Source organism: Oreochromis niloticus, linkage group LG20, assembly GCF_001858045.2.
Source record: "Oreochromis niloticus isolate F11D_XX linkage group LG20, O_niloticus_UMD_NMBU, whole genome shotgun sequence".
NCBI classification, from domain to species: domain Eukaryota; kingdom Metazoa; phylum Chordata; class Actinopteri; order Cichliformes; family Cichlidae; genus Oreochromis; species Oreochromis niloticus.
In genome coordinates, this window is record NC_031984.2 from 24,981,388 (window position 1) to 24,998,330 (window position 16,943).

At 40.8% G+C, this 16,943-nt stretch overlaps 1 protein-coding gene across 2 annotated transcripts in view; it reads left to right on the forward strand.

Annotated features, from left to right (window-relative positions):
- sema3bl (sema domain, immunoglobulin domain (Ig), short basic domain, secreted, (semaphorin) 3bl) overlaps window positions 1-16,943 on the forward strand; it is a 62,779-nt gene that overhangs the window by 26,926 nt on the left and 18,910 nt on the right. For both annotated transcript variants that reach the window (XM_005478340.4, XM_005478339.4), the window contains exons 4-5: window positions 6,347-6,466; window positions 15,854-15,944. In XM_005478340.4, coding sequence (XP_005478397.1) covers window positions 6,347-6,466; window positions 15,854-15,944 — 211 coding nt within the window. The remainder of the gene's footprint in view (window positions 1-6,346; window positions 6,467-15,853; window positions 15,945-16,943) is intronic.

Consider the following 16,943-nt stretch of genomic DNA (forward strand, 5'->3'; position numbering starts at 1 on the left):
TGTCCTTGACACTTTCATGCCCAGTCCTGCCTCACCTTCCCTTTAATTCCTCTCACGTTTCCATTCTTCAGGGATTACCTGACCTGTGCACGTCTTCCAAGCTGCTGGTTATTCCCTATAAAGTTTTGATGTCCACCTTTAGAGTTTATCCTTGTTTCCAGAAACTTGGACTCTGACTGTGCATTGCTGCCAAAAATCTCATCAGAACCTCTCCATAAATGTGCCTGAGTTGGCTCATGGTGCTCAGAAACTCTTTACTCAATAAACTGCCTCCACTATGACAGAGAGATGGCTCTCTCCGAGGCAACATCGTCCCAAGTTTGCCTTTAGGCAATTCTGAAGGCTCACGACTCAAATCCTGCATTCAGAGTTCAGTTGGGTTTACATTTTGTTTAGTTTAAAACAAGATTTTATTAGGTTTGAAAACTAGGATGCAAAATATTTACAATGCTTTTCATTAACAGCAGTCCTCAAATGGTGTGTTATGATGGGAGGAGCAGAGTGTTCCTCTAGGGATACTAAGCGTGCAGTAAATGGGATAGCTTGACAGTTTGGTGCCATGTTGTGTTGTGCTGACACTGCAGTTTCCTGCCTTAAGGCAAGTCATACTTTGCCTTAAAAAAAGTACAGTAAACTACTTAAAGTAAGCCTTTTAATGAGTTAGGAGCCAAACAAGTTTCTCTGTATTGAAGTCTACATCAGAGGGAAGTTGAGGGAAAAGATTTTTGTTGTTCATTAGAGCTCTTAATAAAGACTTCAGTGAAGGATGCTGGGGAAGTAGGAATATAGAGAGGTAGGAGGAGAGGGAGGAGGGAAAAAAACAGTGATTTACTATCTGGGCAGTGACACAGAAGCCCAAAGCTGGAAGGACATTTCTCATCCAAATATATGTGTTTATAGTCAACAACCTAGAGTGAAGGAAATGTAGCACTCGTATTGGGTTTAAAAATGAAAACATATCAGTATGTTATTAACATTAGGAAAACATCCATTATGAAATCTATTTATTTTGAAAATGATCCTAAACTAAAGCATTATTGTATAAATATAAACATGAAATATGTGACTGAATGTAACACATCTTTAATACGAAGAGACAATAAATTTTAACATAGAAAAATGGGATCTCGACAGTACACAGACATGCAGTCCAAAGGGTTAGGTTAGCTGGTGATTTTAGATTTTCCACATTGTGACTGTGAGTGTGAACGGTTGTCTGTCTCTCCGTGTTTCTGCTCAACTAAACATTTGATTTTTTAGAGAGCGATGAACTCCTTTTTCAAATTGAAAGGAAGGAACTCATAAGTTACAATGATAGAAGTCATAAACTGGTGTCGGAGCTGATCCTGGCAAAGTTTATTGGATTTAAAAATCTGACTGGCAGCAGGACACATGAGCTGCTAACAATCATCTTTAAATACAAAAGAAAAATGATGACAGAGGAAATTAACAGCAATATATCAAATTGAATTTGATTGAAATAAACAAAAGATTATTTCAAGCAAGAAAGCTTATTATGCAAATGTCATCATGTGAACAGTTCTAAGCAACTTCAGGTCAACTCAGTGCTTTTTTTTGGAAGGAAGGATGTAAGGAAGTAGGAAAGAAAGGACTGTAGGAAGAAACGGGCAAATTTATTAGAGTGTGGTTAATTTAATGAGACATCGCTGCACTTGGTTCCAGTTGGCGAAGCAAATGGTACTGTTGGTTAACACACATACAGACACACACACACACACACACACAAAATGAATGCATAGTGTAAGAGTTATAAAAGCACAGCAATTTTTGTACCCTTTTGTGCTTATGGCAAGGAGTTTGACAGCCCCTCCATCTGGAAGTGGTTAGATATTATGTGTGTGTCTGTAAGTATGTATAGTCTCTGTGTTTGAAGTGGCAGGTGTGTCATGGGTGTCTTATATCACCTTTATTAGGTGTTTCCTCAACAGGCCGCTCATACGGTGCTGGATGTGTGTGCGCTACTGTACTCTCTATAGTGGAGAAGTGATGTCACGATCCATTATTACACAGGTCTGAAAACCAGCTGTGTGAAACTTTACCTTACTGGTACCAAAGGGGTCGTATTGATTGTGTGTTTCCTTACACGGGAAATAAATTGAGATATTTGACAGTTTTTGTTAAACTGCACCGCCACCTTTATGCATTCCTTCACATATCTCCTTTACTGTGTGTTTCTGGGCTTTTTTTGGTGTCAAATGAGATGGATTACTGCTGTGTCCTATATAATCTACAAAGCAAAAGACGTACACACTGAACACACACACACACACAGGCGCATGTGTTACAACTTATATGGTTATTGTCAGAAAGCGATAAAGGTTGAAAGGTGAAAGGTCTTTGGACTTTAGTGTGTGGGTGTTTGGTGATTTAGGGAGAAAGGTCCAATCACACTGAGGAAAATCAGGTTAAAAATACAGTTCATAGTTTATGGAGAATGTATTTTAATCTTTGGAATAATCCTTGTTACACAAAGTAAAAAAGCAATGAAATGCAGTTTTTCTTCTCAGCACATTGCAGTAGAATCAATATCTCCAGCATCCACATCCTGACATCATGACACTGAAACTCGGTGGAAATAAATAAATGTGTTTTTCTTATCTCCTTAATGAAAGTCTGTCTCCACACTGTTCTACTGACACGTGCTTACCACCTAAAACATGTTTTTACTGATAGTGTTTCCTCCCAGAATCACAACCTCATGGCCTTCACCACCATTAATCACAGCTCACACAAATAAATACCAGGCAGAAGGGAAGGGAGGCGGACAGCAGCTTCTGCTAAACATGTAGTGTCTTGTTTTAAATTTTCCTCCACTTGCCGCTGGGTTGATGATCAAATCAATTCATTGCTGCCAGGAATTGTCACAGTGTTGTTCCTATGGTGCACAAACAAAGCTTTCTAGGGCTTAAATCACTGAGATCAAGAACACAGGTGTTAGGATTGCAATGTTGACATCTGTGCGTGCATATTTGAAGCATGAATTCTTTATGTAGGCTCCAAAAATCAATTGTGCACTCACAGCTCTGCTTTTTTCTTTAATGACAGCCCTGATAGTGTCAGTATTCCAACATTTCTTGTAGAAAGACCTGATTATGTCAAGATTCCAAGCACAAAACATTCAGTTTAAAAAAAATAAAATAATGTATGATAAATAATGCGCTCAGACTCCCAAGCTTTGGCCTCCAGATTGGGGCTTCTGCAAAAGCTCCTCTCGATTGCGTTTTACTGTTTGTGTTAATATGAATGTCAATAAGATGCAGCAAATGTCTGTGACTGCTCAGAATGACTTTTAAGTTCTCCCAGAAGCCACAAAGGTCTCCACACAGGAGTTTCGTGTCTTGACTGAGTGCTTTCAGTGCTCAATCGAGAAAAGTCGTTTCTTTGAGGATCAAACAGCAACTGAGACCAGCTTTGAACTGCCTGCACAGTGTTTGTGTGTGTCTGTATTTATGTAGGAGGTCCTGTTCACTGTAGCGTTATACATGCGTATATTTGTGTGCGTGTGTGCGTGTGTGCAAATGTGTTGGTCCTCACTTCCTGTTAGTATTACAGAATAACAGATTTCTTTCTGTTGAACATCGGCTGTTTATACTGGAAACTGCTCCCCATGTCCAAACCTGCCTCTCCCTACTCGGGTCAGTCATCCTCAAACATATTTGGCTGCTGCTTGAGCTTTCACTGTGGTTTGCTGCATGTTAGCTGTAGCTTTGTGTTCCAAGGACACGGGTAATTAATGGACCAGTGACCGCAAAATTAAATTTCTCCAATCAGCATCTCACTGGTGCCTCAAACTTCCAAGCAGTCCTCCTCAAATGTGATCCCCTCTTCCAAAATGAGGTATTACTGGCAAAAAAATAACCCTGGACGACCACACAGTGCAGAACTGACCTTCCAGGATTAAACATAATAGCAAAGTACATACCACAATAAGCCCAGGAGATATACACTTCTGATTGCAATTCTATCTTTTAGTTAGTTTAAACATAGTTGGTCTCCATTCACCTTTCTTTGTTTCTTCAACTTGTGTTTTTTTTTTTTACTTCAAATTGACTGAAAAATATGTTAAATATAGTAAAATATGTTAAATATAGTTTATTGTGCACACTACAAGTAGGAAGGTAGATGTCAAATGAAACTAAGAAAAAAACACAAAGGTTTCTCTGTCCAGTAGCACCCTGCAAATGTTTAACTGTCACTTTGAAATCTCGTACTATTAATGAAAGTACACTGCTTTACTCCTGTATGATCCAAATTAATAACCGTATTCAGTGGGAAAAGAGGTTTAATGCTGCAAATTGCAAAGATCTGCCAGAGATTTGGCTGGGATCTTATTTGCTTATGTTAATGATACTTTTGTCTCAGAGCAAAAGATTAAAAGGTCACTGTTTAAAATGCTCTACATTCTTCTTTTCAAATACCAGGTTACGCAAATGTGGTTTCTGTGGGTAATTTCAGATTTTTAAGCGTGGAAGCACTGTTGCTGGGAACACATTTTGGAGGGCGGCAACCTTCTCTTGATAATTAAAGGTTAATACAAGCACATTACATGCTTTTGTTTTCACCATCTTGCCCTAACCATGACTTTTTATGTGGTAAATTTCAGCCCTGGCCATTGTTACGACTGCTCCCCGAGATCTCCCAGTGAGACAAAGCCAGATTTAGTAATCAAACATCTTCGTTTTCTGTTAAATACAACTCCCTTTATTGCCACTTAATCCCAGTAAGCCCACACAGAACTGTGAAACCAAACGTCCCAGAGTGGGAGAGACATATTTCCTCTTTTCAACATTTCACTTTGCTCTTTTCTCAGGGCCACACAGATCTTCAGATGACTCCCCGAGTACAAGAACAGAAACAGAGGAGGGGAAGGTTTCTACTCATTTCCAATAGGTTTCGTGGGCTGTGCTGTTTGTCTTCTTACAACCACAAAATTAAATTTACATCTTAATTTTATCCCTTTAGAAGATGATTCCAACAGGCTGGAGATAAATTATAAGCAAATAAAACAACACTAATTTAGGATAAATAACTGAGGGGACGCGGTGTCCGAAAACCTTTAAAAGCCATGCCAAGCTGGCTCAATGATATCCCATCATCCTCACTGGAAACAGAATGTTTGAAATCTAGACGCTTGTACATCGAAAAACCAGTAGTACATTTAGATTTGCTGAAAACATTTTTAATATAAATGCGTTTTCTGTTTTTCACTTGCCTGGTTTTGTTTGAAACACAGAAATTATCCAGTGGAGAAGAGTAATATAATGATGTAAACTGTTTCTCTTAGTGCAGTGACATGGTTTACATCACGTCTGCAACGAAGCACTCGAGGAAACGATCAGAGGCGGTTAAATGTCTGACTGCAGCATCGAGAGGGACAGGGGCCAAACGCACAGCATGGCAGATTTACTCGACACATGCACTTGTAAAAACACAAAGACTAGCAAATGCACGCATGTGGAGATCAAGATGGCACATGCAGATAGACACGCAACACACGAAAACCATCACCAACACTCTAGTATCCAATTCTCAGTCAAGCACGCTCATGCAGACACACACACACACTCTAGGCACTGATTGTGCAGATGACTTTGACCTGCGAGTGATCGCTGCCCGGTCCTTTCTTTCCTCAGGCTGACACCCGTTTTGTCTGCTGCTTTTGTTACACAAAGGAAAGAGGAAGTAGTCATGCCCTCTGCTTCCTCTGCAGCTCTGTGTATCATAAAAAGGTCTTAATACTCATTTCCTTAGCCACTACATCTATTGTTCCTGTCATGTGTCACAAATCTCTGTTTTTAGGACCTTTAACATGTGTCCACTTGAATTTCTTCTGAATTTCCTTCTGTTACCGAGTGCCTGATAAAGCAGGAGCAGCTTCTAGCCTTCCTTTCCGATGTGATCTTTCTTTGCTTCTACATTTTTTTCCTCTTCTCTTTCTTGTTGCTGTTGTCAAAAGTTGAATTTAGATTTATTGCTGAACTCTTCATCTTATCCTCTACATAACCACAAACGTTTTATACAACACCCCCAGAATTATCTACCACAGTTTAACACTGGCTCCCAGGTTTTTCTTGGGTTTCATGAGTTCCTTTGACCTGAATATGATGAATCTCCTTCTTTATCATCGCTTTGGCGGACATCCAAAAATCACCAGATACCACTCCTGGATGGAGGCTATCACATTTCATCTTTCTCAGGGCTCAGGACTACATTTGGTATCAATAAGCTTGTTGGTTTCTCTTCGGTACCCTCAGCTTGTCTGCAGTTTGTTAACATCTTTGAGATACAGATTTTTAACCTGACTTTGTGTTTGTGTGCTTTGCAGACAGAGTGTGCCAACTTTGTTCGCCTGCTGCAGCCCTACAATCGTACGCACCTCCTGGCTTGTGGCACTGGCGCCTTCCAGCCCATGTGTGCCTTCATCTATGTGGGGCACAGAGGAGAGGTAAGAGGGGTTGAAAATGGGCTGCGGGTGGAGGTGGTAGTGGTGGCTGTGGGCTGCTACTACTTCTTATAGAACTCTGGACATCTGCAGATTGTCTTGGGCAGCTGATTATCTCACTGCATCCATCATTCAGCAGAAAATACAAAAACGTGCACTATCAGTTACCTAAATACAGCCACAAAACCCCCAAAACACAGACATGCAAACACATATATCAGTTGGGGTTGGTGATGAAAGCTCTGTGGTGTGCAGCTGTCACAGTTGTGGGAAACCCGTATTTTAGTGCTGAACTGCACTCACTCTGCATTTTTGTGAACTGTAAATTATACGTGCTTTTTATGCACTGTGTAGTTATTAGCAGTTTGAGCTGCAACTTTAGAAACTCTGAATATATATTTCACATGACAATTTAATAAGAGCCTGACTTCTCACCTCCACATAACTGACCAATCACAGCATCGAATGCTGAGAACTTTTATTGCTTCTCTCTCTTTTTAAAATACACGTACAAAAACACTTTACTGATCGCTAATTTGTTAACATTCATATGCAGCCGGCATGGATCAATATATTTAGTTACACTGAATTACATTTCAGCTCTACTTTGCACTCCACAAAGTCCAGATGAAAATATGAACCTCTTAAATGGGTAAATGATTCTCTGTGCTCGGCTGTAAATTTTGTCTGTTTCACTGGCTTCAGCCACGCAGATTAGACACTAATCAATGATCCCGCCCCAGCACAGTTTTACCTTGCACTCTGTGGTTGCCATGGAGTCATTGTCTGTAGGACTGGGACCTTACCAATCACTTCCCAGCAACCTACAGCAACCTCTTGCCGACCGTTCAGGGAATTTTTTTTCCAGCAAGCAGAGGTTTCTGTCTGCTTGTCTTCCTGCGAAGGTACCTGTCTCTACACCTTTGTGGCTGAGGCCTTAAGTTTTTATTAGACTCTATGACAGAAACAGACATGGAAAACTGGAGACACCGCAGTAGCAATTCTTTTTACGTTTTCTTTGACGTCCACTGAAAGTCCTCTGCCTGGGGTGCATACGTAGCTGCTGCAATGAAATGTAAAGCCTCAGTGGACGAGTCTGTGGCCACACATCCCCCCAAAAATTGGCAGGCATGTGGCGGTCCACTGACCATTTTGCGCACCGTGTGATGATGAAATTTATATCATTTGGACCCAAGAAGACCCCAGCAGACTCACAAGTGCAGAAAGTATAATCAAGGCCTAAGTCGGACATATAAAGATACCATTGGCTTGAATTTTCCTGGAAATGACTGTCGATGATGTATATGTTGAGACTGCTGAAAGACAAATAGTAAGAGAGTTCAAAAAGATGGGTGTTACTTTCTGCACACTTTTCCATTGGTCATCAAACATGTTGTCCAGCGACTCTTAAAATGTTCATTTGAAATTAATTTGTCATTACTAAGTAAATGAACACTGACTAAAGGTCAGTTAATCAAACGTTTACAGTTGACATGATAATGAAAGGTTGGTGGTCTTACTACTTCTCAGTAGAAAAGCATGGCACCATACAAAGGAAATAGTGTATATGTATGAGATGATACAAGGAACGACTGGGTGGCCTCAAAGCTGTGGAGGAAATCAGTCTAATGGAGCAAATGGGGTTGGTGCCAATGTGGCTTTTCAGAAAAACACAGTTCAGACTGACTGGGGTCTGTGCACAGATCCCTGAGGTTCAATGTTAATTCTCTACAGGCAGCTCTGCCATGAGTTTTTCTGCAGGCTACTCAGCCGCAGCATTAAACCCTCTATACATCTTTTCAAATGCACAGGCTGGCTCTCAGATGCTCAGCTGAGTGGAAACCTCTGCAGACTCTCAGACTTGGAGCCACTTAAAGGACAAGAATGTATGAATGGAGCTATTAAGACAGACTCGTAGCTCTCTGTTTAACGGCACTTGAACAGATCCTTGCCCAGTGTGCTGCCCTGTAGGGCCCAGCAGGAGAGGGTCAGTCTTTAGGGGAGGGGGGAGGTGGATGTTGGCAAAGCGCTGTGTTAGGGAAATGAGACAGTGGGATGGGAGAGTGCCAACCTTGTAGAATGTGTGCTGATTTGTGTGTGTGGCTTGTGTGTGCATATAAAGCGCAGGAAGTGCATTTTTCCTTTTCTGTTATGGATTTAGGTGCTCGACACAGCGTGTGTTCTCCTTAGCGGTGTCATTTTCTTCCTCCCCCCTAATCTGTCATCCCAAGTGTGGTTTTTGAACTCTGGGTTTTATGGCACATCATGGAAAATGGAATACATATTTCTCTGTTCATGTTAAATAATTTAGCTCAGAGACAATATACTGTGGTCTGTGTGGCTCAAAACTGGGGAAACAAACACTGGAGATAGAAACAGTTCAGCAGAATCCTCGTTAAGGGTTGCGATGCATCTGGGAGCAGAGCAGAAATGTAGGCCACATGTTTTAAACTGCAGCCTGCTGGGAAGTGCAGGAGTTTCTGCCCCCAGTGCAACTAAGCAACACACTTGAACTCAGCACTTCTTAGTAAGCAGGTTTTTTTTTTCCCTGCAGGAATGATTCAGATAGCCAGTTACAAAACTCGTGAGGTAGCTTTTAACAATTTTTCTTTCACAGATTTCGTTTTGATCTAAGAAAGGATTTTATCCAAGTGTGCAGAGACTGTAGGTGTCATTGTTTTTGTTAAAGTGCATTGAACCATCTGTTGCTAACCAGTTTAAGATGATGAAGGTGGTGCACCTGTCTTTGCAATCATTGCTCCTTCTGTTTTATTTGCCCCACGGGATGCACTTTGTGATAGGATAGTTGTGTTTGCACACGTATGCGTGTCTGCCCAGGTGTGTATTTAATGAGCGGAACAGCCTGCATCAGTCGTATGGGTGTCAAAAAACAAATCACTTCTTCTCTCCTAAAATATATCATGACACCAGCTGCTCTCCAGCGTGCATGTCTGTCTGAAACCACCACTCAGACTACAAGTGTTTCCTTTCAGGTAGTCACCGAGTCCGGCTGAATGGACTGCACCAAAGACAGCCTGTCCATTTATATAACCAATTGTTAACTGGTGGAGAAAACACACCCATTTGAGTGCTTGACCTCTCCCAGGAACTGAGGCTGCGGGCTCTCACTTCCTGGACTCTGGGTGGGATGACCTTTGACCTCATAGGTGTTTCATCTCAGTTAGGGGGCATACACATACCCTTTCTATCGCTCCGGTGGCACTCCTTTCTCTCCCCTTCTCTTTTCCTCGGTGTCACTTTGTTGCCTGACTTTCAACAATGTTTTATGCAAAAATTTCAACATGTTGTGAGAAACTATTTGATTCATTTTACAACAGCTGGCTCTCAGTGGAAAAAAATGCACTGTCAGACAGTGTTTTGACAAAATCTATTAGTATTGGACATGCTGTTATTGCCTTTTGGTGTTAGCTAAGCCCAACTGTATTTCATACTTTTATTCAAAGATGAAAACAAAGAATTGGATTTGGAAACATTCTGGTCAACAAACCCACCAGCGTAACCTCATGATTGGCCGTGTCAGTAATGTTCATATTTCTTAGAGGTCGTGGAGGTCAGGCGTGTCTTAGACAACATTTAAAAACCACTAAAAGCATTTTTTATGCTCATGTGCAATGAGATTAAGTTTCATCGGGCCATTCAAGAAGAACTCGTGCGTCCCGTTCCTTGCTTCAGAAAAATGACCCATGATTTAGTGAATTATCACCAGTTGAAAGCATCATAATCCCCATTAAATGAACCTCTAATTTTTGTCTTAGGTCTGCGTGTCTTTGTCTCCCCCTTCTCTCTCTCCCTCTCTCCCCCACACTTAAAGACTAACATAAACTGAAGTCCCCCCCCCCGGTGAGTGACACGGCTTGCCTGGGCAGCGTCATAGATGTGAAAATAAACCAACATGTTACAGTGACGACATAAAGATACAAGACCACACACACACACGGGCACACACTTATACACACACATAGAAGCCATCAAAACAAATAACACCAGCTAAAACATAAATATGTGGACAGGGAGACAGAAACACAAGCAAACATTCAAACATAAAAGTTCAATGTATATGTGCAGATACAGGCATTTAACCAAAGCTTCATTGATCCAGAAGCTCCATTTTTCACTTAAAGCTGACTTTTACTTAAGATTTGTGCTTTGTGGAGCTTACAGAAATAAACTTGCTTAGTAAAGAATTTGCTAAATCATTTCCGCTCACCATCATGGCCTGAAAAGAGTTATTTTTCATGTCCGTTGGGAAAAATAGTAAATGCCTTTCAGCGTAACAGCATTGCAAGCGAACTAAAAAGGTTGAAAGCATGATGAAAAATTGATTCCTTGTAAATCACCTGTTCTACTCTTCTCATGTGTGTTGCCTTTGGATCAGACTCTTCTCTAGAGCTCTTTAAGCGAAAGCTAAATTTACTGCCTGTGCTTTTTCTGCTCATTTTGCCCCATTTGCCTCATTTTAATTGGTAGTTTACATCAACTTTCACTGTAATAATTGCTATAATTGTATGCAATAGCTCTCGTTCCGTCTATCCTTGTGTCTTTATTTTTTTTCTGCTTTATCTTCCCGGCTTGTCTTCTAATCTCCGTCCATTCTCAGACTGTTTCTCTTTGGCTGACGAATATTCAGAAATATTCAAAAACAAATAAAACCAGAAAAAACAAATTCGAAAACAGAAGAGGAATGAAAGGCAACAAAAGATGAAATGGGAGAGTGTGATTCCCATGCTTGCTTCCCCCAGAGTGCGAGTTGAATGGTGAGAGAGGAAGCCCAGTCATTATTTGACTGGACAGAGGGGACATAGCCAAGTACAACATGGTGTCACATGAGGTCTGCTAGTTGTCCAAGATGTTTGAAGCGAAACCAAACACTTTTAGACGTTAAGTGTTTTATACAGTGTCGCAAAATTTTATCTGATGTTAAATAATAAACCTCGGACAAGTCAAATAAACTTGACGATTCAATGTCCAGGACAGATGATTTTATGTTTTAATCTGGCATCACTTCTTCAAAACATTTATAACAATCAAGGACAAGATGGGATTCTTTTTTCTTTCTTTGTTTATCTTAATGGGACAGATGATCTAATTCAATCTGAAAGTCTAATTTTTGTTCCTGTCTGTTATTTTTGCATGCAGCCTATTATTTTATTCTTAGGATTAGGATCAGAATGAACAACCCCAAAGAGACAGTATCCATTTATTTAACTGGTGGAGAAACACACCCATTTGTGTCGTCAACCTGACCAAGATAGGATTGTAAAAATATGGGAGGTTGAAGGCGTTCAGTCTCAAATGTCTTGTAAAAGTTAAATGATAAGTAACAGTATAGATGCAGTCACCAAAATAGAAGATAAATCGAAATTAAAATCCTCCAAAAGGTTTCAACAGCACACAGACACAGTGAACAGGTCCAGTTTAATCACTTTAAGTAGTGTTGAAGCCTGTGAGATGCTAATTGAGACACTTCAGTCAGTGCAGCCTCAGCTCTTACCATATTACCCAGATGAATGCATCACAGAAAAATGTCACCCAGTTCAGAGTCATTACAAAGGCAAAAACTCTCATAACCACTGAAGCCACAGAACAGAAGGAGCTGAACAACCTGTGTGTGCACTGGAAGATACAGAAATCTATACAGTAAACTATATGAAGAAATGACCAAATCCAGTTGTACAGACCTTTTGTTTAAGCCAGGCTGTAACGATCCCTTTTAATGCTGAAAGTTGGACATTTTAACATGTGAGTTTATGGGGACTTAGGTAGGAGCCAGCCTCAAATGGCAAGTAGAGGAACTGCACTCATTTCAACACTTCATTTTTCAGCTTCAGACGTTGCCCCTTGGTTGTAACCAGTAGCTGGTTTCACATTCCCAACGATAAGAGCAATAGAGTTGTTTTTACTAGACAAGTCGGGCCCTATATTTATGAATGCAACTTTGTCATTCATTGAATTCTGGTTTACTGTAGTTGCTGTCAGCAATGAAAACGCACATATTTGACTTTCCTGCAACAGATTCCTGTCTCTGTGAGTAATAAAAATTACAAGAGGTATGCAAAGAAGACAATAAATGTGCAGTTTTAGGTATAGACATCAATAAGGAGTTGCTTTAAAAGACAGCCTAAGTGATATTTGTTAGTTATATCCATATTACTGCTAACATTACTCACAAAATATTAGCCCCCTAAGTGGTCAAACCACCAAAACAGCTGGAACAGAAAACACCTGGATATCCTGCTTATAGCAAAGTTGTGTTCACTGTCTCGTGAATCCCAGTACCTCATTTATAAGAAGGTGGGTCAGTCTTTAACATTGAATCTGAAGTCTCTCTTTTAGTCCGCTGATTAAGGGTGAACATTGTTTTCAGTATTAGTTTTAATTTAGGCAGTGCGCAAGGTTAAATAATCCGCTGAATGGAGGTTAATGAATAAACTAAATAAATGAAGGTTTCCGCATGTTAAATTACACAAATGGAAGTGTGTGCCTGTGTCAGTAGTCACTTGTCTCGCTGGTCTTGTAGCGGGAGTCCGATGTGTTTTGCTTGGCACAGCTGTGTGTAAAGTGGCCTGGATGTTTCTCTCTCCCTGTATCACGGCACTTCTGTGTATTTGTTTTGGCAAAGTATGGGCAAAGTGACTCTGACAGTCTAATCAGCTGAACAGGCAGCTGCGCCATTCCTCCGGATCACAATGAGATAACGCAGACGCACACGCACACATGCAAACACCCCGAAAGCCGCACCGACTCGTATTTGCTGCACAAGTGCACAGTGGAAAGACTGCATATAGAAATGCAAAACACACACACATGCACACACACACACACACACATATGTGCACACATGTGAGTGAAGAGGTGCTGAAAGGATAAGGATGACTAATGAATGAGCTAAACGACCTGTGCATGCATGAGAGGAGACGAAGAGCAGAAAGCAGCTGGAAATGAGAAGAAATGCAACACAGAAAGAGTCAAAGTGGTGGAGGAAAGGGTTTACTGTATGACATAATGAACTAATTAAACAATACATTTACACAGAAGGTTTTGCTACAAAGTTATTGATATATGAAGAACTTTGAATAAAAATCGTCACGGTGTGGATAAAATCTGGTCAAAATGACAAATGAAGCCCTCATAAATCCCACTTGTGTAGTACTGGAAGAAATAAGAAGATCTTTTCTCATACAGGGCAAGACATGAATCAGATTACTTTTAACTTTACCTTGTAATCTAAAATTTGATGAAGTGTGAATTCTGTGCATATGCCTGGATTGTATGCCTGCCCTTCAACACCTTTAAAAGTCATTCAAACCCAAAATCTACATGTAGATTAAATGAAAAAGTTTGTGCATTAAATTTGAAGTGTGAAGAAATTTGACGTGTCCATGATATCTGGCACGTATTACTGCCCGGGTGACACTGTGTGTGGGCGTATTTGCTGTCCACTGTGTTTCGTACAGTGTTTTTATCAAGCCTACTTCAATGTCATCATCTCCCCTGTGATCTCTGCTCAGTCAAAGACTCGCCCACCTTGTAACAATGCTCCATTGTTTATTACAGGAACAAAGACTGAGACGGACAGAGTTCACTGTAAGGACACTTAAATCAGTAACATGCACTTGCATTAAACCAGAGGTCCTACTGCTGCTCTTGTCACCTTCTATTCCCCTTTTTTCCCCTGGAAGTTGACTGCATTTGGAATTGATCACACGCAGGCGTCTCTGGCAAACACAGACTGGTACACTGGTGGCACTGAAGTGGAAATTCAAAGACAGAAAAACACAAGGCCTTTTGTCCACAATGACCCTTTTTTGAGCTGGCACATCACACAATCCAAAGATGCAGTGTGGCCAGTATTTTTCAGGTGAACTTTACAAATGGGTAAATGACAAAGAACCCTTCTGTATGAGGCTTTTTTAATTGCTTCCTTACTCCGCTCTGCCAGAGTAAGAAAAATAGAATTTGAATGCAGTTTCACGTAAAGTGGACGTCAGCAGGGAATGTGAATTTATGTTAACTTGGCAGGCAAGAACTGGATTATTAAACCTAAAATATATTCTTCACCTGGACGCACTGAAGGACTAACCTGTAAAATCATGTCTCCATCCATTTCCATTCAGCATACTCAAATTATCCTGCCAGGTTGGGGAAAAAGCAATTTACCTGTGTTTAGCTTTAATTTTGACAAAAGCACAGAAAGGTAAGTGACAGCGATGTAAGTGTGGCATGAAACCCCCAAAATGCCATCAAATCCCAGGTCATTTGCATCAAATGTGCTCCATCAGATACCTTGGGATGTTGTCAGGGTGCACACACGATGCCTTGCTTCTGCCTTTTTGGAGACAGGCTTTGATTTTGACTGAATTCACAGACTTTTTAGCCAAACAAAACAAAGGTAAGCAGTAAATCTGTAGTGGGTCAGATAACAAACTGATTTCCTCACAAGATTCAGCCATTGTCCCAACATGCAATATAGAGTGATGTCACATTCATATTTCCTACATTTTTCCAGCACCGACTGTTTTTAGAGTGAGTGAAGGAGCTGATGTGGCTGCAGACTCTTGTCGCCTTGTTTCAGACTATTGTTGGTGCTGCTGAAAACAGCAGTTGCTGTGCAGCAGGATATGCCGCTGTTATGAAAATAAATGAAATAGGAAAGGTTTGAATGAACATGGTGTACGGATCAGTCTATCATCTGGCCACAGACTCAAAAAACTGTTTATATTTTCATGTCATGAATTTGGCTGTATATTTTTGCTTGTTTTTTCCCTGCAGAGTATGTGTTGACTGAGTTTTATGATCTCAGGATTGAAGCACTTTTTTTATTGTTGACAAAGTTTGCATTTTAAGTCTATTTAATAAGTGTTTTACGGACTCTTTTTTTCCCCCCTTTATTACCCTCCTGGCTCTTCGAAATCCACAGCTCTAAGGAATAATCTGCACTGGGAACAGGGTGGGAAATTTCTCTGAACCCTGGCAACTGCTCTGATCCTGCATTTCCTCTTATCTCAGACAGCGCCGTCAGTCTCAGACAGTCGCCGGGTTCGCTGAAAGGACAAATAAATGTAACACCCGGTGAAACTAAAACCAGCCCCTGGTCTCTTTTATTTGTGTTGACAATGGAACAGAGGGGAAGAACAATGGCCTTTCAGTTATTAAAAAAATTAACCTTTTATACGAGATCCCATTTGCTCTGCTATGGAGACGTACCTGCTGAGCTTTTCCTAAGAATCATAATAAATCTCCGGTGTTAGGTTGAGTTTTGAAGCAAGACAGTTCTCATTTTTTCTGAAGAAAACATAAACATCAGTACACTGATACATTATATCAGCTACTTAATGAATTAAACACTAACTGAGTGTCTTCCTTCCCCAGCACGTGTTCACAATGGACCCTCTAAATGTGGAAAATGGAAGAGGAAGAGTTCCACATGACCCCAGCTTCCCCTTCGCCAGCACCTTCAGTGGTATGCCCCGTATTGTTTGGCCTACATTTCTAAACAACTTCCTGAGTGGTTTATGAAGCGCATATGGCGAGGGCACCCATTTAAGATTCATTAGATGTTTTGTCGTACAGCAATAACGCTGACATATTCCAAACATTTAAAACACAGACTGCTCTGGCACGTGTCAATTCCCCTTTTCCTTTTCGTGTTTACTGTCTGCCTCTCTGCTGTCAGAGTAAAGGTAAACATGCCAAAAAAGAGAGAGTAGGTTAAAGACCCAGTAGGGGGTGTTCTAGCCGTCATCATTTTCCGTCAAAGGGGTTGCACAACAAAATATCAATTTCATAAGCCTCTGTGGCACAGCTGTTAATTCATTTGCCGCATCTGACTATTTAACCCCCCAACCCCCGGACAAGGTTGAAAAATTCTGGGTGTTTCTCTCTAAATGTCACGAGGTATTTACTGGGGCTTGTGAAATAACGCTGATTTATGCCAATGACACACAATCCCAGGATCCACTAAGGGTGGAAATATATATAGTGTGTGTGTGCACATATACATCCCTTTCTGGCTCCACAGCTGGGCGCTTTCAGCATCAGAATTCATCCCTCAGTGCGCTGTAATTGGCAGGAAGACCGCAAATTAGAGCCAAATAGTAGTTTGGACATCTGCAGTGATACTGCAGCGGTCACATGCATACAGAAAAAGAGACACAAAAGCATTTGTCATAGAAATAGTAACAGATAGAGACAAGACCATACTGTACATGCTGGCAGAGGCTCGTAATTTGTTAAAGGTTTAGGATTCATCATCAATTTAAATGGTAGAATCTAAAAAATGCAGTCAGCAAATCTCCAGCTCCCCTCTGGGTCAGCAAGGATGTGTTTGATGACAGACTGAATTCAGACTCTTGTTACGAGACTGAATTTGACTTTCAGTCTGTCCGCTGGCCTCAGTGATCATTAGTGGTCAAAACCACAAGGTTTTGTTATGCATATTTTTTTTCTTCGCCTTAAAGCC